Source organism: Falco biarmicus, chromosome 3, assembly GCF_023638135.1.
Source record: "Falco biarmicus isolate bFalBia1 chromosome 3, bFalBia1.pri, whole genome shotgun sequence".
NCBI classification, from domain to species: domain Eukaryota; kingdom Metazoa; phylum Chordata; class Aves; order Falconiformes; family Falconidae; genus Falco; species Falco biarmicus.
The window spans coordinates 115616681-115643592 of NC_079290.1; the positions used below are offsets into that span (position 1 = coordinate 115616681).

Below are 26912 nucleotides of genomic sequence, written 5' to 3' on the forward strand. Positions count from 1 at the left end.
CCCTCACATGAAGGTGTGTAAAAGTCAGAAGGGCAGGTGGGCACCACAGCCCTGCCCCCCAGGAGTGGGGCACACACCGCTCTGCCCTGCTGCCCTCCACTCCAGAGACCAGGAGCTGGGGCTCAGACGCTGCCCGAGGCTTTGGCACTTTCCACAGCTGCGAGCGCTGCCAGAGCCCAGCCTGGCGTTACTGCAGGCCCCGTGGAGTGCGACAGCAGTGCAGAGCTAATGCATAGTTATAAAGCCAATACTGAGAAACATCCCAGGGGTAATTAATCTCACTAGAGCAATTAGTGAAGCTAAACTGGTTCAGCCCAGAGGTCTATCTATGCGGGGTCTCCAGCCATGGATACAGACAGGAGGGCTGGGGCAGGGTGGGGATGGGGTAATCACCATCCCCAGGTTCCTCCCAGGTCCTGGAGCCCAGGAATGAAAATACCCCCTCAATAAAAAAATAATTAAAAAAAAAATGCTTTTAACCCCTGTTTGATTTGGTCCAACAAAATTGTGCTTTAGAGAAAAGAAAAAGCATCAGCAGCAATGGCTGCTTGCAGCCATGTACCAAAGATGCTTTGTCTCCTCACCTATCTACAGGAATAGGCTCTAAAATCCGTTTCATTTAACCTTTCCTTCCCCTAATGATGCTCCCTCTGTAGCCAGGCGTTGGTTCAGAGTCGGAGCAACTGCTCAGGGTGGTTCCAGATAAGGGACAATGGCATTCTGTCCGAACAATTTCTCTGGAAATAGCTCCTGAAAATGTCTTTAGTGCCGCTGGTGTTTAAAACCACTCAGTTCTCAACCAGTTAATGCTGGTGGGGCATTGCTGAACCTCCCATTCCTGAAGGGAACTCCATCATGGCTCATCATTCAGTGTGACTCGGGAGTGCAAAGCAAACAGGGACAGAGCATTTCACCAGCCCCGAGGAGGCACTGGGAGAAGCTCAGAGCCAGCAGGGTGAGCAGCCCTGTGCTGACGGGGCAGGGGCACCATGCACTAGTGTCCTGTAGCTTTGGAGCGCACGTGCTGCGCTGGTGGAGCTAACAGGGGCTCTGGCCTCTAATCCCCCGCCCCCCCCCCCCCCCCCCCCCCCGTTAATCCACACCTGACGTCTCTGAGCTGCACCAGCCCTCTAACGCCCTGGTTTCCATTCCTAGTTTCAGCCTCAGCATCTCCCTCAGATGCAGAAACCTGAGTGAGTGAGCAGGCTCTCGCACCGCCTCACACAGCCTGAGCCACGCCAGAGCCCAAGCCTCCACTCCGAACCTCCTCCGCTCATCCCTACGTGTTACCAGCTACAGTCCCATTGCGCGCTGGCTGCCACTGCTGTCGCTAACAGTTGTGAAGAGCTGGTATCCAAGCCCCCAGGTGGAGGAGGACACCGAGGTGGTGTGGGGGAGGACACCGGCTACCAGGAGGGAGCTCCCCACCGGTGCTGGATTCTGCGCCTTCACCCACAGGGCACAGGCGCTCACCACGAGTGTTTGGTCGTAATGGCAATGCTGTTCTCCGTGATTCGACACAGTCCAGTCCTTGAGATCAGGGGTTTCTGAGTGACGCTCGGCATAGCTGTTACATGAGTTTGGCCACAGAGTCTGAACAGGAGCTGGAAAAACATGAGGCTGAGCGGCAAACCAAGGCGTACGCACCAGGAATGTTTATAGATTCAAGTATTTTCACTCCTGTAAAAATGTGCCTGAAGTCAGAAGGGCAGGTTGTGTACACTGGTATCACTTGCAACCAACATCCAGAGCAAAGCCCCAGTCCTGGGACTGTCTGCATCGTAACATCAACATCTGGCATGAAGATGAGGAATTGCTGTAATCAAAATAGATCTCTGAAGTCTTTGGCCATCTCTGTGGGGCATTCAGGTGCCTTTGTTTTTAGGTCTGCAGGTATGGTTTTGCTCTCTGCAGTCCTTCCTTCAGGAACTGGAGGTAAGTTGCAGTTGAAGGGTCTTCAAAATTAGTTGAGAAACTAAAGATGCTACTTTCAACATCTTCAGGCTTCATAGAAGTAATGTCCAGGAAGTAGTTGGCATTGATATGGTGAATCTAGGAAAGAAAACAGACGAGGAGATTTAAGGGCCAGAACAATTCCCCATCCACTGCCCTGGCCTCTAGCCAGGACACAGGTAACAAGACTGTAATAATTGTTAAAGAATCTTTAACACTTTGCAAAAGCTGATTCAGCATTCAGGATTCAGGTTTGCACTTTACACTCTGAGAAAGATGTGTGAAAGACAGCGGTCGGTTTCTTCCCCCAGGAGTGCCGACCCCTCACTCAGGTTAAGAAGAAGATAAAGGCGATTTGGGAACAATCACGAAGCTGTAAAGGCCAGCTCTGCGCGAGGGCTGGGGAGACAGCAACCCGACCACGCTGAGCGCCAGGGGGGCACCCCCAGCCCAGCAGAGCTGCACAACCAGCCCCTGCACCCAAATGCCACCGCGCTTCCCGCTGCCCCATGCAGGGGCGGGGGGGGGGAAGGGGGACACGTGGCCACTGACCACAGCAACCCCGCAGGCTGAGCTGAGGGCACAGCCTCTCTGGAGGGGAGCCACGACACAGCCAGCAAGGGAGCCACTGCCCGTGGTACTAGCCAGTATCTGGCAAGTGTGGGCCACAGTCAGATTAGCCCTGGCAGGATCCTCCACTACAGAGCGCCCAGGCGCTGACATGCAGCAGAGCGCTGCACTGTCAGGTGTCGGGAATGGTGTTGTCCTTCAAATCCAAGGTGGGGGGGCTGCTGGGGAGCACGGCAGAGCCGAAGCGTGTGGACTTGTCAATAGCTGATCTGCTGTGACAAACTCAGGGAATCAGGAGAAAGATAAATGTGCTAGAAGGTGCTGACAAGGAGATTTTCTCCAAAGTGTGAGCACGAGGCACCATGGGTGCAGGAAAAAAGCTACAGCCACTTCCCAAAGGTCACTGACTCAGGGACAACGGGGAATTGCAGGCAGATATTCCCTTCAGGTCTGATTGTCTCCCACACCCACCCAGAGCCGCTGCTGTTCTGTCTCTGAATAAAAACACATTTATTTCAGATTTCCTGGTAGAGCTGCTGTCTGCCTACCACAGCATCCCTGAGAGCATGGCACTGTGAGGCCCCACAAAGGCCGGAGGAGCCAGGAAAGGGCTGGGGGGGCAGACACTCCCTTCAGGGCCTGCAGATGACCATGAAGAGAACGCATTCCCATGGGAAGAGCCAAGCCCAGCTGCAGGGGCAACAAACGTACCACCGTGCCGTTGGGGAGGCAGATGATCATCTCCACGGGGAAGTTGTATTTCTCCAGATGCAGGTCAGCCAGCTTGCTGTAGAACTCATTCTCTCTGTTGGTCTGTCAGGAGACCCCAAAGAAACATGTTTGCACACACCAAAACTAGCAGAACAATGCAGGAGTGCACTGAACACAGGAGGAAGGGAGGGACCAAAGAGCTGCTCTGCAGCATGGTTCCCACCATTCCCACCACTGGTTGCACTCTCACAATCTGCTTTACTATTCCCTTTACTATTCTCTTTCAGTCAGGCTCCCTCTCACTTTTCAGCTCTAGATTTTTTCCCCCAAACAATAAAATCACCCCATGACTGGCAGTTCCCAGGCACACCAACAGTCTGATCCCTTTTCCCAGAGCCTCTGGCTCTGTGACTGACCCCAGAGGCAGGCTCCTACGTAGGGACAGGTGCCATCAGGAGACTCGGAGTTCAGAGAGTATTTGGTTGCTCCCTGGGTTACAGAGAGGTCAGCCTGCTGATGGCACAAACGGCCTTGGGCAGAGCTATCTCGCAGCGAAGCATCTGGTTTAGCTTTTAAAACTGTCAACGTGACAGAGCGAAGAGGGTCATCGTGCCATTTTCTTAGCCTGCTTCCATCTGGCGTTTGCTTAGCCCCTGCAATCACTAGGACACGGGGTGCCTGGAACCGAAATCCCCCACTGGCACGGGTGTGAGCTCCCCCCTCCTGCTGGCACCCCCATGCCTAGCACCGTCTCTGTTCACCAGCCCCGAATGCAAAGGCAGCAGCTGCGGCTGCAGCACTCACCTGCAGCTCTTCCAGCTCCTTCACCAGTGACCAGCTGCTAATGAAGCTCTCGTTCAGCAGAGCGAGGATGGGCGAACTTTCCAGGACCGTCTCCCGGAGAGTTCGCCCTGAACCTGGAAGAGAGGCAGGCAGCGGTTTGCTGTGTTTCCTGAGCTGACTGTTGCTATGTTTGATGCCACAGCGATGCCACCGTTCTCGGTGCTGCGGCAGCTGGCTCAGACTCCCCCCAGCCTGGCCATTGTCTTTTTTCTCCTTCTTTGGCAGTTCTCCCCAGCTTACTGTTCCCTCTGTGTGCTGCTGGCAGAGCAGACCCCAGCCGCTTGCGAGGCAACAGAAGGAGCAGGACCAGATTGGCATGGAGGCTGATGTGCGGTGCATTTAGGGAAGGATCAGGCCCCGCAGACCCACCCCGAGTGCCTCTTGCTGTTTGTGCTGAGCAGAGCCCACCCATGCCGCAGTTTTAAGGGCAGACAGGACTGCAGACACCTGCCCTCTCACACCCATCGCTCCTGCCCGATGTACATGCAAGTTTTTAGGCAAGGGGGGTGGAACAGCTACACATCAGGGGAAACCTGAGCCCGCATCTGGCTCTGGCTTCTCCTGTGCAGGTGTCAGGGACAAAGCAGAGAGCATTGTCTCTTTCACCCTGCAGGTGCTGCCTCTACTACCCAAGCAGGCTGAGAGGGAAGAGAAAGGAGAAAGAGCAGACCCACACCTGCACCTCCGTGAAGGCATTTGAATTAGCAAGTTGGTCTAAGGCTTGTCTCGGATAGATCTGATCCTGCCACTGGGGACCTGAGCTCTGATCAGTGATTCCCCACTTCCAGCCCTTTTCTATTCAGCATCTTTGGTGCCAAAACAAGTAACACAACATTCACCGCTGGCTCGTGACCAGCTCCCTGACCTCCAGCTCTTCGCAGAGCCTGAACGAGGCACATCGTTCCTCCAGCCATGCTGGGAGTGTCCTCACCTCAGCAGGACTGGTCGTCCAGGGCGCCCCACAGCAGGATCGAGTGCACCAGCTTCTTTTCTGCTTTTGCTCTCTCAAAGGCTTGTGTGAAGGGAAGATAGGAGACCTGCAGGCAGAGGGACAGCTTGAAAAACAGACACAGAACAACCCATTGCAAATACGAGCAGGGTCTGAGGGAACCGGACCTGCCACATCCCACAGGTGATGCACACAGAGTTTAACCTGGAGGAGAACAGAGTTTAATCTGCAGGATTAAAGCAAATGACAACTGCAGTGGTCTCCCCAGGGACAACTTCATCTCCTGGTGAGACTGTAGCAAGCTCTTCACAGCACATGGGCTGTTACCAGCACCTGCAGAGCCCCATCTTTACACACTGCAGAAAGCATGTGCACAACTGCAGGCAGGCTGTCTGCAAACACACCCCAGCAGCTTGGGAAACCTGGCCTTGAGATATTTATTACAAAACCTCACTGAAACAGCCTAAAACCTGTTCGGGGTCTCTCACTGCCAGAGATCATTCCACTCATTCAAATGAAGGGAACTTTATTAACATCTTGGCAGCTCAAAGGGACATTCGTAAGCTCAGGCACAAGGAGGCAGCCATTGAAACGTGTCCCCTCAGCCAAGGAAGCAGTGACAGGCAGTAGCCATCTGCTCCACAGGCTACTGGCATGTTAAATAGTTTGGGTCACCCAGTGCTATAAGTTTGTGTCTCGCTGCAGGATGCAGAGGCACCGGCAGATTGTGTGTTTTCTGCTGATAAGGAAAGCTTGGTCCAAAGGTAGCTGAATGTTGCAAAAGTAATGCCAGAGGAAAACCATTTGTAAGCAGCGCGATTACCTGCCTCACTCAGAAATTGCATCGGCAGCTACTGATAAGAGGAAGGAAGGATGAGCCGACATTTACAATGCAAGCCTGGGACACATGACATCTAGGCTTCCTGCCCGTGCTGCTGCGTGACCCCAAATGGCCCTTCAGAGATGCTGTACTCCCTCAGCTGGAACCTGGAGACCATCAAGCCACACACGCAGTGCCTGGGAGGCACGCGCTGAGCTGGGAGCCGCTCACGCTGTTCTGAATGCCGATCAGGTGGCAGCCTCTGCTTTCTGCTGGTCCTCGGGGTGACTGGACATCTCAGTGAAGATGACCTGCCCTAAATAAATGTGCCAAGGAAGAGCCCGGTCCCTCCCTCACCTTCTTAAATGGATACATGGCCACTTCCAGCTTCTGGGCTGCCTCTTCCCAGGGGATTTCCTGCTGCCAGGTTATCTCTTCAAACACAAACTGAATGGGCTCCCCTGAGGGATCCCTGCTGTCAATCACATTTCCGTTCTCGTCATGGATCACAGAGGGGATTGAAGGTCCTGTTGATTCCAGCTCCATCTGTGGGAGAACAGGCTGAGTTGGACATTGCAGACATCCCACTCCTGCTTTTTCTGTACTCCAGGACAGGATAAAGATGCAAAATAAGACTGTGCAGCTTCTAATGAAGATACAGCTTGATCTACTGTCTCCTGGAGCTGCGCTTCACCAGTTGCAGCTGTGTTTTATTGGGGAACGCCAGGACAGCACCTTCATTTCCTGCAGTTATTATCTGACTGTGCTCACTAGACTGGAAACACATCAGATTTGTTGGCTGTGTTCCCACCTTCCCAGTGGCAACTTTTGGCTCTGGGACACCAGATCCTTAAAACCACTGGGACCTGCAGGGCTGGTTTGAAGCTCTAGCTCAGGCCAGCAGCACAGCCCTGATGCAGCCCGCAGCTAGCCACGAGAGGGTGCAACAGGGAAAGGCGTTCAGGAGCGTCCCTGTAGTTCGGCGTTCTGGTACATCTGAAATTATTTTGTAGATCTTTTTTCCCGACTTTTGGCAATTAAAAAGAAAGATGGATCTAGTTTAAGAGAAAATGGGAGTGTTAAATTCAAGCATTCAAAATCCTGACTTATGTTTCCTATCCCAAGAGCTGGGATTACCACAAAATAAGAGGAGTAATAACCTCACGCAGTTTCTAAATTCAGAAACACTGTTGTTCATACACCCTCTGGGCTCAGGGCCTGGGTTCAGCTCCTAATCTCCCCTGCCCTGCCTGACAGGCAAATTTTTAAAAATGGAAAAAGTCACATGATTCCAGGAGCTTAGGATTCAACCTACACAGAGGGGAGAAAAAATGTCACAAGAACTGGCACTAGGGAGCCACACAGCTGCAGAGGACATATGCAGATCAACAGAGATTATATGATTATATTGTTATATTGAAGTGTTCAAGACAAAGCTCTAAAGAACGGGGATAACTGAGGTTATAGAGCTCAGGGCCATGGCAGCATAAACCCCTGCTGAGCTGCTGCACACATATGGAGGATGGAGGGTGACTACACACCTGAGGCAGGTAACCGATGTCCACTTCCATGTTGCTGCTTTCACTCGCTCCATACAGCCACTCCATATCCACGTTCAGAGACCTGCAAGGCAAACCCGGTATGTTCAGAGTTACCCAAGGCTAAAACTGTGTACGGGACACCCCAAACAAACAAGAACACCCAGTGCTCCTCTTGCAGGGTCAGCACTGAAGCCCAGAGCCTCTGGCTCCTTGGAGATCACCATGTTCCCTGCACAAGACCAGCAACACTAGATCCCTGCTGGATCAGGGCCCAGGCACCCACTCAACACTCCAGGCAAGTGTGCTCACACCTTTGAGCACTGCTGAAGTACGGAAGACAGAGGTATCTTTGCTCCCCCTTCCCTCTCAGCACTTGCACATTCTGATCCTGCTGAACTTTTAAAAGCATTTTTTTGGAAGCCAAAGGCTTTTGTAAGGAGTTGCTGGCAGAGCTGTAAGTGTCTGCTTGCTGTAACAAATGTGCTGACAGAGCCATAGGGATTGAGTCGCCAGGGTAATCTTATAATAGAATTTTCACTCCAGCCGTCATGGGCAAAGAGATTTGAAGCTTCTTTCCCCTGAAATGCTTCCAGCTGCTTGCCAGAGAGCAGGAATGAGCTAGTGCGAAGCTATGCACACAAAACCTTAACCTGTGAAACACCAAGTGAAAAATATGTTGAAGCAAAAGCATCAGGCTTTGCAGAACTTCAGTGCTTTAAGCCAGGCACTGGGATTGCCAAGGGCTGCTCTCCACCCTGCCCATCCCTCCCCATCCTCCAGGTACCCAGGGACAGTTACTGGTGAGTGAATCAGGCCCTGAAATGGGTCAGAGATCCTCAGTGACTAGCAGAGATGCAGTTGCCAGTTTTACAGGCAACTGCAGAGCTCAATTCACTCAGATTTTCCAGGCACTTGGCTGAAAAGCGTGAGCTCATCCATCACAGACACCCAAGGAACCTTCTGCAGCTTGCAACAGGTATCTGACAACTGCAAGAGTCCCTGCCTGGCCAGGGACTGCTGGGACAGCTCGAGCAGAACGGTGCTGGCAGCAGTGCTGCTAGCAAAGAGGCTGCTGCCTGGCTCCAGGGTACCAGGACAACTTAAATTCCCCATCCCTGTGTGTCTTCCCACGTGCCCGCAGGTACCTCCCTCTGAAGGGGTTTGGCACAGGACAGCTCAGGCTTGGACACTCAGCTGAAGCACGTGCCAGTTGCAGCCAGGTTGTGCAAGGATAACTGTCCCCAAGCCCATGCTCCATGTCCCCAGAAACCTCTGCCCTGCTCCTCCCCTGTCCTTCCTCTGCTCTTGTCCTTCCCTGCCTCTTCCAAGCCAGATGCCCCCCAGACCTGTTGACAAACAAAGCTATTCCTGAAAAATTGCATCAGAATCAGTTTAGGGAGCAAATGTAGCTAGACAAGTGAGGACACGATGACCACGGTGACCGCTGACAAAGAAGGATGCGTGGGGCAAACAGACAAGCAAACAGTAGAACTAGCCTGGCCAAAGCTCAGGCTGCAGATCTGCCTTCCCTGCACGGGCCAGGATGCCCACAGACCGCAAGGGACAGGGCTGTCACTGTACTCATAGCTTCATTTGAAAAGAGCCCACCAGCCACATGCAGCCCCCACTCCTGAACAGGACAGGATCCCAGAGACCCTGGGTTCCAGGGGGCCACATTTATAACAATCCTCAAGTCTGTTCAGCACCCAGGAAGAGAGAGAAACAGCTGTACCTGTTGTTAGGGACAAAGAGCTTGAACTCTCGGACATGGGAAGAATCCTTGGAGAGGATGATGTGACCTGTGAACTGGCCTGGGGAAAACCAGAAGGGGAAGTCTGGTGGCTCGTTCAGCTGGAACTCAGCGTGGATCCTAAAACGAGAAAGGAACCATCAGCTGCAGTGCCAGGAGGAGAGAATGGATCGTGCACTGCAGATGACAGCAGGGAAAAGTCATCTCCAGGCACCAGAAATTATGAAGCTAAATCAGGGCAGAGAGGTTCAGTTTAAAAAGCTTTTCATGTCACACAATGAAGAGAGTAAAAGACTGGAACAGATCCCCTGGGTCAGGATCATCTCCAGTATCGATGCCTTTTAGGCTAAGACCCCTTCAGCCTCCCTTCCAGCTTGATCAGGCAAATAAAAGCTGTGTGTAACACTCCCAGTAAAACAAGAGAACAATTCCCCAGACTCTTCCCCTTTGAAAAGGCACTCCACCCCCCAATTAACCAAAATCTAATTTCTTGCTAATTAGACTCTCCTCTTTCAGCCAGGGATCACTCCAAACCAAGGGTGCTGGAGAACGGCTGGCTGTCCTGCATCTGGGCGACAGTCCCTGCCTCACCAGGGACTCAGTGACACTGGGAGCACAGGTGTCCTCTTCGGGTGTCAGCAAAGCATCACACACAGGCAAGAGCTGGCTGCGAACCACCCTCTGCCTCCAGCTGTACTGCTTCCCTTGCAGCCAGGGCACATCTGGTCTTGCTCGGCAAAACGCCTGCACAAGCAGTGCCATGCGCACTCTGCCAGGGGCTCACAGCAGCCTTCCCCACCCCCCTGAGATATGAAACAAATCCAGAAGTGCCCCCAAACCCTCCTCTAACACCCCGGACCCAGGCCTTACCTGAATGCTATGGTGTAGTAGAAGGTGCTGATGGCTTGGATGCAGGCCACAGCTCCCTGGGGAGCAAAGCGGGTTTTTACGAAGGGGCGCGGGTGGAACATGCTCAAAAGCCTGTGGATTATGATCTAGAGAAAGGATTGTAAGAGAGCAAAAATGAGAACCGTTCGTCCACTGCAGGTCAGCTGCAGCTCCAAAGGAACTCCCTACCAGATCAGGAAGGCAAGGGAACCGCTGTGACTTAAAAATTAGCTCAGAGATCTACCTAATTACAAAACAAGGAGATAAACCCAAGAGAGGTTGTTTTTAAAAATAAATCCTTCTTCTAGGCTTTTTATCCTATTCCCGTTGTTTGCAACTTTCCATCATACCAGTCAGTTGAATGCCTGAGTGTGGTAAACTGATCTACAAGGCTGCCTCCATCAATACTACTTCAGACTTCGAAAGAGTGGGTACGCAATCGATAAACACACCAGGCTGTGAAGGCAGATCAGCTGTGTGATCACTGACACAACCCCGGCACCCCAGGGCAGCACCACGTACAGGCCTGGCTTTACAAACTGGGTATGCACGTTGTCTCACTCGTCAATGGAACGCTCACCCGTGTTAGGGGTGCAACGAAACACCCCGCAGCAGCGCTTCAGACAACCGCTTCCCCAACAACCCCCTCCCCTCCCTGGCTGGGAGAGACTCACTTCAAAACCCAAACGCTGAAACAAAGCAAGGTGCAGTTACTCAAGTCAGCCTCACCTGGCTCTGACAGACACCCAGAGCTTTTGCTTGCTCTGTTTTACCTCCAGTGTAGGCTTCTGGCTGCACGCTGCAGCCTTTTTGCTCCCTTAGAAAGTCTGGGGAGACACAATGCAATAGCCTTGTCCCTCTAGGGATTCCTGTGATTCATCTGAGCCATAAGGCAGAACATTTATACAAACCACCTCTCAGGTATATAGAAGTTGAGTTTCATATCTCACCTCTTTGCCCTTGGGAGGTGGAGGGTAAAATCTGTTATTGGAAAGATACCCAGTGAAGATGTTCAATTCACTAGGAATTATCCACCATGGGTCCCCAAGATCCAGTTTATTCTTTGGAGGAAGAAATGCTTTAAACTGCTTGGCAAGCATCACGCTCATAGGGGTTGCTGGGGCAGTCCAGTTCCTCAGCCCAGAGAGAGCAACGTGAGAAATCTGTGAACAAAAGACACTGTCAGAGCCTAGATGTACTCTTCACATGCACAGTAGTGCTCGTGGATGTAAGTAGGCTTTGGAGAAGGGGGGAAAAGAAAAATAATCATGTTTCAAATTCTTCCTACCACCCCAACCACCACCAAACAAACAGTTCTGTCAAGTTTCAGTTATGTGAGTGATAGGAAATGGGAGAGAAGGGAACACGCCATGTAACAGCACCGCTTTCGGACTTAGCCTCTAACGTCTGCTTCATGCTTCCCCAGAAGGGCGCATTAATTGGGGCACAGCGCTGCTGAGTGCGCTGAAAACAACGCAATGCTGTAGAAAGCGGTGAGCTCACTCGGCAGAGCAAACCCCACGGGCTTGAGCAAGACCATCTCCCCCTCCCAATGCGCCAGCACTTATTCCTGGTGGTGTTACCAGCCCATCGGACGTGCTTATACCACAAGTTCTGGCCATACACATCCCGTGTGATACCTACTCCCAAGAAACCATCTTTGCTCTTCGTCATTGTTTCCATGACCAGAGGCTGGAATTTAGCCACAAGGGACAACGTCTCCCCGCCTGGATCAGGCATCTCCTCCTCTTCAAAATCTGAGATGGGAGCAACCCCTAGACAAAGGGACAGGCGTTTAAGCAGCTGCTTCCCCTCCCTCCCCTTTTAAGCAATTATGAAGTGATTACACATTTATCCTGGCAAATCCAGGAGCACTGGGAGTTTCCCAGCTGTCCCTCTGCTCTCAGCCCCACCCCAGAGACTTGCTTCAGCTGCAGGAGTCGAAGGGGAGCCCTCCTTTTACCTCCTTTTAGACTCTCTCAAACCCACAGCTCAGTCAAGCCGTCCCATTTCACCCAGGAGGGATCCGAACCCCTGCTTTAGCCAATTCACCACAGCACCAGCAAACGACTGTCTGTATTTCGACTGTACTGTAAGCTCTCCTGTAAATTATTATCACCACACTTCTCCCTGCTTGGCACCACCAAGAGACGTTTGCTACACGCTGATGCAGTCTCCAAACATGATCTCACACAATTGCTGTCTGAGAGAGGCTGCTACAGCTGGAGGAACGTATGAATGGAACGCTGCAACTTACTAATAGTTTTGGCCCAGCCTGGGCTGAGCTGTATTTGTTGCATTCACCCATCCCAAATCCCCTTTAAGCTCCAGACAAAGTCACTTATGTACTTTGCTAGGCCAGCAACGGGATCTTCCACCTTGTAAAAACTCTACTTCGTGGAAGTGATGTTAGTGCTTAAGCCTTTTCAAAAACATGTAAAGCTTAGCAGCCTCTCTTCATGTAAGACCCAAAACAGCACCCAGGAAAAAAAAAAAAAAAAAGACACAAATAAAAGCTGCTGAGTGCATTATCTTTGGCTTTCGCTGGGTCTGTGCAGAGAGCTCTGCAAGGCAGACGGATACCAACCTGTCAGCTTCTCAGCTATCGGCTTGAACTCTTCTGGACTGAGGTACAGATCATTGTTTGTGTCCAGAGAAGAAAAGAGAAACAGCCCCTCATTTCCCAAAGACTTCAGTGCCAGCTCCTGGTTTGGGAAAAAGAGGCAAGTGAGATTTCATTCCGACCTCTTGCAGAAATTCACTCTGGCCCCTCTGAGCTCTAGAGCTGATTTGCATTCTCTCCAGCACACAAACAGCCATCAAATCGAAAGATTAACACCCCTTGGCAGGATTTTGTGCTATTTACAATAGGGATCGGTGTCCAGGAACTGTTGGCATGAGCATATTAAAACTACATCTGGCTGAGTGATTCAAACTGAATCATTTGCTCAGAGTCAGCCTCAAAGTCTTCTGTCAGAAAAATTTCCAACTTTTTCCAGATAGTTAGTCCTAAACCAGCAGATAATCAGAGCACCTGGAGTTTGTGATTTCTGTAATTAACTGATGCCAGTGAAACAAAGGCAGTCAAATACATGACTATCTACATTACAAAACCACAAAGGAAATGAACTGAGCCCTTGTAACTCTGCAGAAAACAACTTAACTTACACCGGTGCGGAGATCCACACCAGCATTACTGCACACAACTGCCCTCTCTAGTCCAGCTCCCCTCCAAGTCTCCAGCCCTAGGGCTGGACGGAGCATTTCGGCCCCTTGCTCCGCAGGGAGTGCTGCCTGCTCATTCGGCCATACACCGGGGAGCCACAAATCCCACGGACCTCTCTAGAAACTTCTGCAAGATCCCAGCCACCCTGTGCCTCAGCTTCTCCCTCTGCAAAGCCCACAAAGAGATCATCCAGTGGAAAACTCTACTGAAACGCAATGTCTTCCTCTGAGCAGCCCCAGAAAGGCTCCAGATGCTTCTAGTCACTTCCACCCCACAGCACTCAGCACTGAGGGGAAAGGGACAACTCGCAGGCAGAACAAGAGAGCTCCGCGTCGGTGTGAGAGGAAGAGAGAGACATAAGAGAGAGACATACAGCAAGTCAGACAAGCCACAGCAGTGCCAGCCAGCCTGCAGCACATCCCCTGTGACCCATCACTTGCGGCAGCTTCCCCCGCCACCCCTGTAAAAGCCTAAAGCTGCACGGATAAATACTCTGTATTCTGCTCTTTAACCGTGTTTATTCTCTATTGCCTGCAGCACCACTACCATCCCCAGAGCTCCTGAACTAGTTTATTTTCCATCTGTTGCCTGCCAGCCTGAAGCAGCACTAATGCAGCCTGGAAGGCTTTGCTCCCGTCAACTGCAGCAACAAAAGCACTTAAGAGCCTTCCAGGGTAGTTTCAGGACTGAGACAGACAGAAATAAAGACCCTGGAATAAAAACCAGAGATGTGGCTGCAGACATGGCTGAGGGAAGGTGAGGAGGGGAGCGTGCAGGAACTACAGAGCTGAAAAAAAAGGAATGAAGGAACAAGATGGTTTTTTATTTATGCGCAGGGACAATCCGCTCTGGACTGTCCACATTCCTGGGGCCAAAACGGTGTCTTTGTTCCACAAAGGGATGGTGATGCACATCCTTGGCCCTGGTAAACAGATAACAACATTTTCCTGAGCAACTGCCCTCTTTGCTGGCAGCCAGGTCATGGCACGTAAGCCTTGGGCCAGGCTTCAGCACCCTCTGGGCTCTCGCTCTTGCCTGTGCACGGCACGTAATGCATTAACCTCGCACGGGCCTGCGCGATCGCTCACTGTCTGGGAGCCGGCTCGTGGCGCTGGGAAGCGTGCAGGGAGCGCACGGTGGCTTCTTCCTCCGCAGAGGAGGCTGTCCTGGATGCGTACTGAGCTTTGAAGGGACGGTCCATTTCCTAGTCCTCTCCACAGCAATTCCCCGCTGATGAATTTCTTTCTTTTTGCACTTCACAGACACAGACCTCAAGGGACAGGAGGCAAATGAGCAACAGAGTTTTTAGTTGGTGAGACTGCCTGCTGCTGGAGTATTAGGAAAAAGTCATAAACATTTACTTAACAGGGCCGAAGGCAGAAAGAAAACCATTTACACCCCACACGTACAGAAGAAAAACTGACTGCATCTAAGACAGTGGGGAACAGAGGTGCCTGGTGCTGGACGGCAGCATCCAAAAATCAATCTGCAGATGAACTGGAAGCAGGCTGCCGTCCCCTCAGCCTGCCCCTTCACAGAGGTTAAGCAATAAAAACCCGTCAGCTGCAAAACCAGCAGGTAATTATTCCTACAACTGCAACCGGCCAGTGCTAGGTAGGTTTGCGGTCAGGCACCGTATGTGCATGTACAGCAGCCACGGCTCCGGCAGCAGCACGCTCCGGGCAGCGCATCGGATCTGCGCAGCCCTGTGAGACAGATCCTTCCCTTCGGAAACGTTCATTTCTACACTCCAGAAGCACGGCAGCTCTGCGGCGACATCGCACCAAGCCCTCCGCAGCCTCACCTGCGCTGGGACCCCCGGGAGCACCCACCCAGCCAGAGACAGGACCCCAGCCACGGAGGGACAAGGACCTCCACAGAGCACGCAGTCCTGCTGCCAAAAGGGATGACAAAAACGATGTTTAAAAGGGGAGAGAGATGTCAGGGCTTGGCCTTTTGCTTTCCGGTAACATGCACATTAAAGAAAGCTCTGCAGAGCTTGTGGTTTATTCCTTTTTTTCTTTCTAATCCAGGATTGCAAGAAATAAAAAGTTTCCCTGTTTGTGGCAGAGGAGTAAGACGGAGAGTTCTCAGCCTTTTTGTAGAGAGTTGTGGTTTTGACAAAGAGTTTTCTTCTCCCACCTGCCTGTGGGTTGTTTAGCTAAACAAACATTTCCATAGAAAGAGACAAGACATATGTTTTAAGCAAGAGGAAGGAAAAATAAAAACCTGGGGCTGTTCACATTTTGTTCTCCTCTCCAGCAGTACCAAGCCACTGCCTGTCCTAGAAAAAACAAAACCTCCAGAAGATGTGGCAGGGCTGGGGTCCTCCCGGCCAGCCTCTGAAGGACCGCCCTCACCCTGCCTTCCCCTGTCAGAAAAATTCTTCTGATTAACTGATTTGAGGCATTTTCCCCTTTTTGCAATGCAAGAAGAGCCAAAGAAAAGAGGCATCCTTAAAAAATATTTTTCTTTTCACTACGGAAATACCAAGAACATGAAGCCTGCTCCTCCCTGCGAACCTTTGTAGATGTTCAAGGATGCACGCCGCAGCGAAGAGCCAAGGGAGTACGATCGTTCACACGGCAGCCTTACTCCAAAGCATGCAGCAGCCATCCCAATTATACGGATTACAGTCCAAAACAATGTCAACCAGCCTAATTTGAAAAAAAACCACCACCACCACCACCACAAAAACCCTAAAAAAAACCCCCTTCTCATTCTTCTGCTCACGTCCGTTCTTCTGCTGCCTCCGCAGGCAGGGCACGCCAGGCCTGCACTTGTAGTGGGATAACCCCCCCCAAACATCGGAGTTTTGGGTCTTTTTTCCAGGGAATAAAGCAGGAAGGAAAGACCTCCAGAGGCCGCGTCAAGCGGAGGCACCAGGCGTCACGCCAAGAGCGGGGCTGGGGGCTGGCGCTCCCACTCCTCGTTCTTCTGGCAGGGGCAGCTAGCCCCACAGGCGTGGCTACTGCTGGTGCCTGGTGGTTGCCACGGCTCCCTGGTTGTTTCAGCCTGGTGTGGCCACCACTATCCCTGTGGCCACCTCAAGCCCAGTGGCCCCACCACAGCTCTGTAAAACCTCAGCCTGGCCATGGCCACCTCAAGCCCATAGCCACTGGTGTGGCTCAATGGTCACCACATTTCAGTGGTGGCCACCTCAGGGTCCGCAGCTGCTGAGACCTGTTTGTCCTCACAGCTGAGCAGTGGCTGCCATGGCTTCACAGCCTGACGGCGGCCACCTCTGCCCTGGCAGCCACCTGAAGACTGCAGCCACCAAGGCCCCGTGGCCACCTCAGTCTGGTGATGGCCACCTCAACCCAGGAGCCACTGATGCATGGCAGTCACCTCGGCCCAGCAGCAGTATTTCAGTCCCCATGGTCACCTCAGTCCCAGTGGCCACTCATGCCTGGCAGTCACTTCAACCCCAGTGGCCTCCTCAGCCCCTGGGGCCACCAATGCCTGGTGGTCACTTCAGCCTGGTCACAGCCACCTTAGTCCCGGTGGCCACCCCAACTCTGGTGGCCACTGATGCCAAGCACTCACCTCAACCCCAATGGCCGCTGCTGCCTGGTGCTAACCTCAGCTTGGCCATGGCCACCTCAACCCCAGTGCCACCTCAGCCCTGGTGGCTACCAATGCCTGGCGCCCTCCTTAGCGGTGTCTGGTGGCCACCTATGCCAGGCAGTCACCTCAACCCCCATGGCTACTGCTGCCTGCTGCTAACCTCAGCCCACCTGAACCTCGGTAGCCACCTCAACCCCACTAGCTACCAAGGCCTGGTGCCTTCCTTAGCTTGGGGGTGGCCACCCCAACCGCCATGGCCACTGCTGCCTGGCGGTCACCTCAGCCTGGGCACCTCAACCCTGGTGGCCACCAGTACCTGGTGCCTCCTTAGTTCAGGGGTGGCCACCTCAACTGCCACAGCCACTGCTGCCTGGTGCTAACTTCAGCCTGGCCAGGGCCACCTTAACCCCGGTAGCCACCCCAGCCCTGCTAGCTACCAGCGCCTGGTGCCCTCCTTAGCTCTGGGGTGGCCACCTGAACCGCCACGGCCACTGCTGCCTGGTGGTCACCTCAGCCTGGCCACCACAACCCCGGCGGCCACCTCAACCCCGATGGCTACCGGTGCCTGGTGTCCTTCTCAAGCTGGGGGTGGCCACCTCAGCCCCAGCGGCCACCTCAGCCCCGGCGGCCACCTCAGCCCCGGCGGCCACCAGCGCCTGGTGCCCTTCTCAGCCCGGCGGCGGCCTCGGCCAGCCCCGCCGCCCCCTCAGCCCCCGGCCGCCCCCCGCGCCGAGCCCCGCGGCGGCGCCACCGCCCGCCATTTCCCGCCGCCTCCTCCCCGCCGTGAGGGCAGCGCGGCCCGGCCCCGCGCCCCCGCGCCCCCCCGCTACCTGCTGCCGCGCCGCCTCCGCGTCCCGGTAGTACTTGACGGCGACCAGCGCTGCCAGAGCGGCGAGGGCCAGCGCCAGGCGCGGGGGGGGCCGCGCCGGGACCCGCCATGGCCGCTCAGCGCCGCCGCCGCGCCGCCATGGCCGCGCCGGCCGGGGGAGGCGTCAGGCGGGCAGCGCCCGGCGCGGGGGGGCCGGGGCCGCGGGAGGCCGGGACCGCCCCGGGGCCGAACAGCGGCCGCGGGGCCTCTGGCGGAGGGGTCGCCCCGGCATCGCGCTGGGTTTGCTTTAAACTCTCGGGGTGTGTGTGGGGGCGTCCCCCGGGCTCCCACCGCGGGCCTGAGTGCAGCACGGCCCCCAGCGAGCCGCTCCCGCTCTGCCCCTCGGGTCCAGCGCGACAAAACGGGTATTTTTTACACACACACCCCCCCCCCCCACCCCCCTCCCCCGATAATGGAAGCAGTGGGTGCCCCCGGGGGGCTGCAGGGTGGCAACGGGGGGGGGGGGGGAGCAGCCATGGGGCTGACCTGCAGCATCACCCAGCCCCCGCCTCCCGCCACCGCCTCATCATCCCACCGCCTCGTCCCAAACTTTCTGTCCTTGCTACCCTCATCCCACATTTTCAGTCATTCCTGCCATCCCTGACGACACCCCCACCTCCCCCGCGTTCTTTGTGCCCTTCAGGTTCTGCCGCGCACGGTGGTTGTCACGTTGCTCTTTCGCACTGGCTTGGCCAAGAGATATATATTTAGTAATTTTAATCTTTCCTCATAAATCAGTCTCCTGCTCCTCGTTACATGCAATCTTGCTCCGCCACCGAAATCCCCTGATTGCTGGGGAAGATTTAGTGCTGTTTGCTGCTGCTGCAGGGCTAACAGCACAGAACGTTTGATCTCTCCAAGGGTAGCAGGAAGCGTTAGCATTTAATCCTTTGAAGCTTTTGCTGTTTCCTAAGCCTGCCTAATCATTTTTGTTTTAGGTTTAAAGAGCGTTTTAGCTGGAGACGAGGAGAGCATGGCCAAGCCATTAAGAGAGCGGTGGCAGCTGCATCAAGGCCGGGGGACGAGGCCGGGGATCCTGTGCCCAGCAGCCCGGAGCGTGTGGAGTTTCCATCAGCGGTGAGGAGGAGGCACAGCCTTCCTCGGGACTCGGGCACCGCACTCTGCCCAGACCCCCACACAGCCCTTGATGTCCCTCTTGCACCGATGGTGCAAGCTCGACCAACACAGCGGCCCAGACTGGGGAGCCCAGCACCAGGACGAACGCTAGGTTACTTGTGACTCAGAGCAGTGTTGTTACGGGCACGGCCAAGGGAGGGAAGGAGAAGGTTCCTTCTGCAGCGCTGCCATAGAAGAAAACACTCATGGAACTGCCGCTGCTCTTCGCTCTCAACGCCCCCATCCATCACAGAAACAGTGCTTGGGCCACGGGGAGGAGAAGGGAGGAACGGAATTAACAGAGCACTGAAATAATGCCTGGGAGCAGAGACAGGTATGAATGAGTTAAGCGCTCAAGCACTTTTAAGCAGATGTGCTTTAAAACTTCCCAGACTCATTAGGTTGGGCAGTGAGGTGTGGAGAGAGCTGTTGCTTAGCTCACGTAACCCAGCAAGTACCTTCAGAGCACACAATGTAACAGGATGAGATAGCTTTGAAACAGGATAAATGTACCTGGGTGGCTGCGAAACGAGCAAGAGCAAGAGGTGATAGGAGATGACAAAGCCTGCAGACACTTAGATGGAGAAGGAGCCCTAACAGGGTGGCTGGCAGAGCCGAGATGATACCATTTAGACAAGCAGCAGAGGGGCTCGTTTTACATCTGAACCATTTCCAGTGTCGTCAGCAACCATATAACGATGACAAACAGACGAATTATTCGATAGGAAAAAGAATGGAAGACAAAAGGTGAAATAATGCAGGGCATTTGGTGGGAACGAATCCTCCTCAAAAGAGAACAACACTAGTAACTCCGGGCTCTGCACTGCTAGTTCTTGAGATTACAGATTACAGCATTCAGGAAGAATTTTAAATATCCAGACATCTGCTGTGTGGCCCATCCAGGCACACCTGTATCAAAGGAAATTCTTCTGACAGAAAGAACAAGGAAGCTTTCCACCAAAAAAAATCACCCAGCACAAAATACTACCCCAGATTTCCCCTTTGCCAGCAGGGAGAAAGTCCAACTGAAAATAAGAAAACTAGTGAGAAATTGGTAACAGGGCTGAAAAACTTGGGAGTGACCTTTTTTGCAGTGGAGGGATGTATTTTCCATATGTTGGAGTACACGCAGTAACTCCACATTCCGGGGCAGCGCGTTGCGAGAGCAGAGAAACGCTGTCTTTGTACGAGCGGGTGGCCCCACTCCCACAGCCTGAAACCCTGGCCACTTTCACGGTCAGAGCGAGCGTGGCGTGATGGAAGGCGGCGTTAAAATCTGAGCTCCATGCACAAATGGAGAAAGCACCTGGAAAACAGACACCCCCACCCCTGCTGAGGAAGCGAGTCCTGACCAGACTGAGGCCCAAAAACAATCCTCTGGAAAACAGTAAGGAACCAGGAGTATCCAAGTCTGGTTTCACACGGGGCTTTTCGAAGGGGACAAGAAAACCAGAGAGGCGTTTACTGCAGAGAAGGGGCTGGCATCCTGCTCCGGGGATGTGCTGTGACAAAGCTCCACAGCCAGGGAAGAAAACATACAGTTCATCCCGGAAAAAGAATGGCCAGCAAAGGCTGCGGGGTGAAATGAAGTTTGATTTCAGACATTCCAAAGCAGATCATTTGGTTGCAGAGCGAGAGCCAACGTGCCCCCAGTTCCCGGGAGCTTGCGTTCCGAACTCCCCCTTGGCCCTCCCTTTCCAGCAGGAAGCAATCCAGCCTGGTGGGTCACCCACGCTCCCGACGCTCGCTGGCTCTCACCAAACGAAAGCAGTTACAATGCTGGGGTGGTTTATTGAGAGGATTCCTAATTACAGCACGATACCTGTTTAAGGCTCCACAGGGAATAAAGCCAAAGACTCGAACGTGACCAGAAGTAACTGCTGGAACTTTGAAACCGCCAGCACTGGGAGCCAGCGCTTGATGCATCACGTCTGAAACAATCAGATAAATAGATCAGATCAAAATGTATGTGGAAAAATACCATGACTGCCAGGCTTTTGAATTCAATAACCAATTCTGCTGAAAGCCTTCCAAGGGAATTTAATAACGCTGTAAAAATGAAGTGTGGGTTACAAAAAGATGCATTTGTTTTCTGGGTAGTTTTGTCTCACCTCCTTGTACAGCCAGGCAACAACAGCTGGCCATTCTACAAGGGGTAAGCGATGAGTTTTCATCTCTACCACTAATGCAACTTCCTTTTATCAGAACTTCATTTACAGGAAACTCCTTCTGACATAAATTAGGGCCACATGTTCTGATGGTGAAAATTAACATGATAATCACGGCTTCTGAACTTGAGTGTAACAGGGGAGATGGGAAATAACCGAGGCCGATCGCATTTCCCAGTAAGGTGGCTCAAAGGTAGAAAAAAACCCCACCATAAATTAACAACAGAATTCCCCCCGGTATCTCACATGCCTGAGACTGAAAGGCAGGAAAGCAGCCCAAACACACACATCTTCCCAGATTCTTTCCATTAGGTATTTAAAACCAAACCTCTGGTTCAACGTAACACCCCATTTATCTACGCAAAGTCTGAAAACAGAGGGGTTCCCACCGGGATGGACAAGGGTCCTGCCACCCCCACCCAGTGTGAAGCATACAGGGTGGGTGCAAGTAAGAGAGGTGAAATCCCGGAGCTGGATCGGCACGCAAGGCTCGCAGGGAGGAGGGCTTGTGGAACAAGAGCATCCAGCCACGACTCAGGGCCTGCAGAGGAGCAAGGAAAAAGCAGAAGTGTTTCAAGACACCAGCAGGGCAAGCGCTTCTGTTACCTGCACTGCTGTAGGACAGAAAAATCCCGGTCGTGGATCAGGGCCAGGCCTTGGAACCAAGCTGATCCTTGGAATAAACCTCTTCTCCTGCTGAACACATGCACGCTTAACCTGATGCTTGTGATTAATCCACTGGCCTCAGGGATTTAACTGTGGGTATCTGTGAGCAGGGGCAGAAGTTATTTGCAGAATTGTAGGAATTGGCAGGCATTGCCACCTGCAAGAAAAAGCTTTTGTTGTGGCTGGTGCCAAGCTGCATTCCAGTGCCTGGGTAAGCAAACACCAGTGAGCTTTACATCGTCGGGCAGGCTGGGCCGCTAAAAACCCTCCCTATTTGTGATGCAGCCATTGATCTGCAGGAAAGCAGGGAGCTCTCCTCTAGAAGTGCACGTGACTTGACAAATACCGCTCCTGCTCGCTTGTGTGGAAAAGAAAACAAGAGCGGGGCTTTAATGTAACACCAAGGATCTCCGTCTAAAGGAAACTAGAATCATGCTATTTATTTTGTGGGTTTAAATTTTGCCAGACAGTGTTTTGAGTTACTCCAAGAGCAGGACATTTTTATTTATGGAATTCCCTTAATCCGTTATAAAAATCCTCTGAGATAAACCAGCTTCCCAGTATCCAAATCTCTCAGATAACACAACTCACTCTGAAGATGTTTATTTACCAATAACCGTTCCTCCAGGCCAAGCTCACCACCAGTATCTTTATCCCTGGGATAATGCTAAGGCCCCATCTGACAACCTTATTTCTCTTGGGGAATTACAAAGGCACGAATTCAGAAACATTTTTTGTTTTCATGACTTGCTCAAAGCACCTTTATCTTCCCAAGTTGCTGAATGAACCAAGTATCAAGAGAATGTCACAAGAACGCACAAAAAAGGTTCCACCACCAAGGGCCAGGCAGCTTTGCTGTACCAGAGGAAAGGCTGCCGGGAGAAAGGATGCGGATCTCCGATCCAGCCCGTTAAGCCGGTCCTCACGGCTGCCCGGCTCCGAACAGCAGCGGTGTGTGAACATCTCTGTGTTATCATCTACTTTGAGTCACAGAGGATCCACTAGTTCAGTGGCCAGATAAACGGAAGATTCTAGCTTCCATCTTTTTCCCTTCTTTTTCTTCTGTTCATTCCAGAAACAATGTATACTGAAAAGCAAACTTGTCTGGGGACTATTTATTTTTCGCTAGAAAAATAAAGACATTTAGTAGAACTCCCGCTAACCCGTATCAGATGGTGAACAAGCAATTTAAGAGAGCTGGTGCAGATGGGAATTGCTGTCCATACACTGGCTAGATTACTCTGAAAATCAACATCTATTGTGAAATATTCTTGAAATCAACCAGTATTGTCACCTAGTTATTTCAAGGATGATGTAACAGGTCTTTGACAGATGGCTTTAAAGAGGATCAACCCAAACATGCTTTTTATTTTACAAGACTTTTATTCTGTTTCACAGATTTGACTATTACAGCAGTGAAATTATTACAAGTGACTCATAACATTTAGTTCCAAATAAAAGTAGAAAAACACAAAAATGATAAAGGAAAGTTAAATGAGATGTGATGTGTGGTAAATGTGTTTTAAGAGCACAGGAAAAGTATATAAAAATACATTAGGATCAAGAATTTTGCAGACAGGTTTTGATTCAGCTACAGTTTTGACACTACAGAATCACAGAGTCGCAGAATGGTTGAGGCTGGCAGGGACTTCTGGCCCAACCCCCCTGCTCAAGCAGGGCCACCCAGACCCAGCTGCCCAGGACCACGTCCAGGTGGCTTTTGAGTATCTCCAAGGATGGAGACTTCACAGCCTCCGTGGGCAACCTGTGCCAGTGCTCGGTCACCCTCCCGGTCACAAAGTGTTCGCTCGTGTTCAGAGGGACCCTCCCGTGTTTCAGTGTGCCTACCGCCTCTGGTCCTGGCACTGGGCACCACTGGAGAGAGCCCGGCTCTTTGCACCCACCCTTCAGGTATTTATAGACACGAATAAGATCCCCTTGGAGCCTTCTCTCCTCTGGGCTAAGCAGTCCCAGTTCTCTCAGCCCTTCCTCATAGGAGAGATGTTCCAGTCCCCTAAGGATCTTCACCGCCCTTTGCTGGACTCTCCCCGGTGTCCCTTCTCTACCGAGGAGCCCAGAACTGGACACAGCACTCCAGGTGTGGCCTCACCAGTGCTGAGCAGAGGAGAAGGATCCCGTCCCTCACCCTGTTGGCAATACTTTGTCTAAGGCAGCCCAGGAGACCGTTGGCCTTCTTTGCAGCAAGGTCTCATCGCTGGCTCATGGTCAGTTTGGTGTCCACAGGACACCTTTTCTGCCACGCTGGCTCCCAGCAGGTGCCCCAGCATACACTGGTGCACGGGGCTGTTCCCACCCAGGTGCAGGACTGGGCACTTCTGCTTACTGAACTTCGTTACGTTCTTACCAACCCGCTTCTCCAGCCTGTCGAGCTCCCTCTGGCCGGCAGCATGAGCCTCGGGCATATCAGCCCCCTCCTGGTTTTGTGTCATCAGCAAACATCGAGGGTATGCTCTGCTCCATCATCTAGATCATGAATGAAGATTTAAACGAGGCTGGATCCAGTACTGACCCCTGGGGTGCTCTGCTAGTTTTACTGGCTTCTAACTAGACTTCACGCCACTGATCACCACCTCTGTGCCCAACCATTCAGCCAGTTTTCAACCCACCTCACTGCTCATCCAGCCCATCGACCGACAGCTGGTTTATGATGATCCTTTGGACAGCGTCAAAGGCCATCCTGAAGTTCAGTATCTGCTGATCTCCCCTCACCTACAAGGGGAGTATACAAGATCAGTATCAGATCCGAGAACAATATCTGCTGTTCTCCCCTCACCTACAAGGCCAGTCATCTACTGTAGAAGTTTATCAAGTTGGCCAACCACATCCCTGGGGTGAAGCCATGCTGGCTGCTCATGAAGAATTGTTTGTCGTTTGTGCAACTGGAAACGGTTTCCAGGATTAGCTGCTCCATCACCTTCCCAGGGACTGAGGTGAGGCTGATGAGCCCAGAGCTCCATAGCTCCCTGTGCCCTCCTTCCTGCCCTTCTTGAAGACAGGAGTGACATTTGCTTTACTCCAGTCTTCAGGCACTTTTCCCAGTCATCACGATCGATCAAAGATTATTGAGACTGGCCTTGCAATGACACGTGCCAGCTCCCCCAGCACCTGTGGGTGCATCACTTCAAGGCCCGGTTTGCTCAAGTATTCCCTGACCTGATCCTCTTCCACCGAGGGCACACCTCCCTTACTCCCACCTTTCCCCCTGGTCTGTGGAACCCGGGGTTCCCCAAGGCCAGTTTTGCTAGTAAAGACTGAGGCAAAGGCAACATTTGGTATTTCAGCCTCTTCCATGTCCTGTGTAACCAGCTTCCCTGTCTTGTTGAGAAGTGGGGCCACATTTTCCCAGTTCTCCTTTTGTCACCTATGTTCTTATAGAAGCTCTTCCTGTCATCTTTGACACTCCTGGCTGAATTCCATTCTGCTTGGGCTTTAGCTTTCCTAATGTCAGCCCTGGATGCTCAGACAACCTTTCCATAGCCCTCCCAGGTTTCCCGTCCTGGCTTACACCCTCTGTACGCTTCCTTTTAGTGTCTGAGTTCAGCTAGAAGTTCTCTCTTCATCCACACAGGCTTCCTGGCATTTTTGCCCGACTTCCTGCTCATTGGAACGGAACTCTCTTGAGCTTGGAGGACACGATTCTTGAATACTAACTGGCTTTCTCAGGCACCTCTTCCCTCCAGGGTCTTACCCCACCGGACTCTTCCAAGCAGATCTCTGAAGAGGCCACAGTCTGCTCTCCTGAAGTCCGGGATTGTGAGCTTGCTTTCCATCCTCCTTCCTGCCCTCAGGATCCCGAACTCCACCATCTCATGGTCACCGCAGCCAGAGCTGCCTTGGATCTTCACATGCCCAACGAGCCCCAGCTTGGTGGTGAGTACGATGAGGTCCAGCACAGCACCTCCCTTTGTTGGCTCCTCTGTGGAGGAGGAATTTATCATCCATCCACTCAAGGAACCTCCTGGATTGCTTATGTCATTGCAGATGGTGGGGTGGCTGAATTCCGCCGTGAGGACCAGGGCCTGTGAATTCAAACCTGAGGTTGCCCGCCTCTGTCTGTAGAGGACCTGATCCTCTCGCTCTTCCTGGTGGGGTGGCCTATAGCAGACACCCGCTATAATGTCACCTTTACCTGCTCTCTATTTAATCCTAACCCATAAGCTCTCAGTCAGCTCCTCATCCATCCCCAGGAGAGCTCCACACACTCTAGATGCTCTCTCACAAAAAGGGCAACTGCCGTTCCTCGTTCTCCCATCCTGTCCTTCCCAAGGAGCCTAGAAAGCCTACCACTTCAAAAGCACAGTATGCTGAAAACTGTTAATTAGAAAGGTGATAAATCCAAGAGTATATAAAAGGCAAAAATGAAACAGAAAAATGAAAGGAGGATGTGTGTGTGTGTGTGTGTGTGTGTGTGTGTGAAGTCTATTTTATGGCAAACTTCCAGTCCTTTGGCCACTATAAAGCAAAGTCAGTGGATTTCATATAAATTCTCTGTATAAAGGAATGTCTATGAACTGTGTACAATATGGCCCAGAATAAACATCTCATTATCAGGCTAATAGAGCTCCTCACAGAGGAAAAGAAGGTGCTTACGTCATGGTTTCATCTTCCCAATATAATACTGTCCGGAATTGGACTAGTGCCCCAAAATACCATTTTAGGAACAACGCGAATTCCTTTAATGGAAAGGAAATGCAGTAACCCGCCAACGCTGCAGAAGCAGGGTGCTGGCCATGGCCTCACTACTGCACACTTGCTTTAAAGTTCGTGTGGTTGATTGGCAGGGGGTGAGCCTCTGTGTTGAACACCCAGTCGTCCAGGGACAGCACGTCATCTTCACAGAACAGAAGATAGAGGTACCTGGAGCCACAGGGCAAGGGCGGGCAGGGAGAAAATGGACACAAAGGGAAATTAAAGGAAACCCAGGTGGGACTCCGAGCCTGCACAAGCAAGCGTCGTCAGCAGGACTGCGACGGGAGCTGCCATTGCCCTCAGCTGCCACGGTTTGCGGTGACACATTTCCCGACTCCCTGCCTCACTCTCCCGCTGGAAACTATCCCCCCTGGCGCAAAGGTGGCAAAACGGGGTGGGCATCTGCGCTCAGCCACACCACAAACACTAGCTCACGCTACCAGCAAAGGCAGACCTGCACCAAGGGGCACCAAATTCAGGCTGTAGTCACACCTCCTCTGCATGCAGGACATTAACCTGGCAGAGGAGCTGGCTCTCTCTTAAACCATCAGAGCTAAATTCAAGGG

General features: G+C 52.5%; 2 protein-coding genes across 3 annotated transcripts in view; both read right to left on the minus strand.

The window, feature by feature from the left end:
* Positions 1-1640: 1640 nt before the first annotated feature.
* SELENON (selenoprotein N) lies at positions 1641-26252 on the minus strand. The gene is made up of 14 exons (XM_056331544.1): positions 26248-26252; positions 25346-25752; positions 17649-17812; positions 12613-12730; positions 11670-11800; positions 10976-11188; positions 10008-10132; positions 9120-9257; positions 7388-7469; positions 6204-6392; positions 5009-5114; positions 4039-4151; positions 3235-3336; positions 1641-2052 (listed from the first exon to the last, which is right to left on the minus strand). Exons 1-14 carry the CDS (start codon positions 26250-26252, stop codon positions 1882-1884), a joined length of 2064 nt encoding a protein of 687 aa, XP_056187519.1. The 3' UTR covers positions 1641-1881.
* The window catches only part of MAN1C1 (mannosidase alpha class 1C member 1), a 68825-nt gene continuing 64882 nt past the window's right edge, over positions 22970-26912 (minus strand). For both annotated transcript variants that reach the window (XM_056330989.1, XM_056330990.1), the window contains one exon: positions 22970-26514. In XM_056330989.1, the coding sequence (XP_056186964.1) occupies positions 26397-26514 (118 nt within the window). In that variant the 3' untranslated portion in view covers positions 22970-26396. The remainder of the gene's footprint in view (positions 26515-26912) is intronic.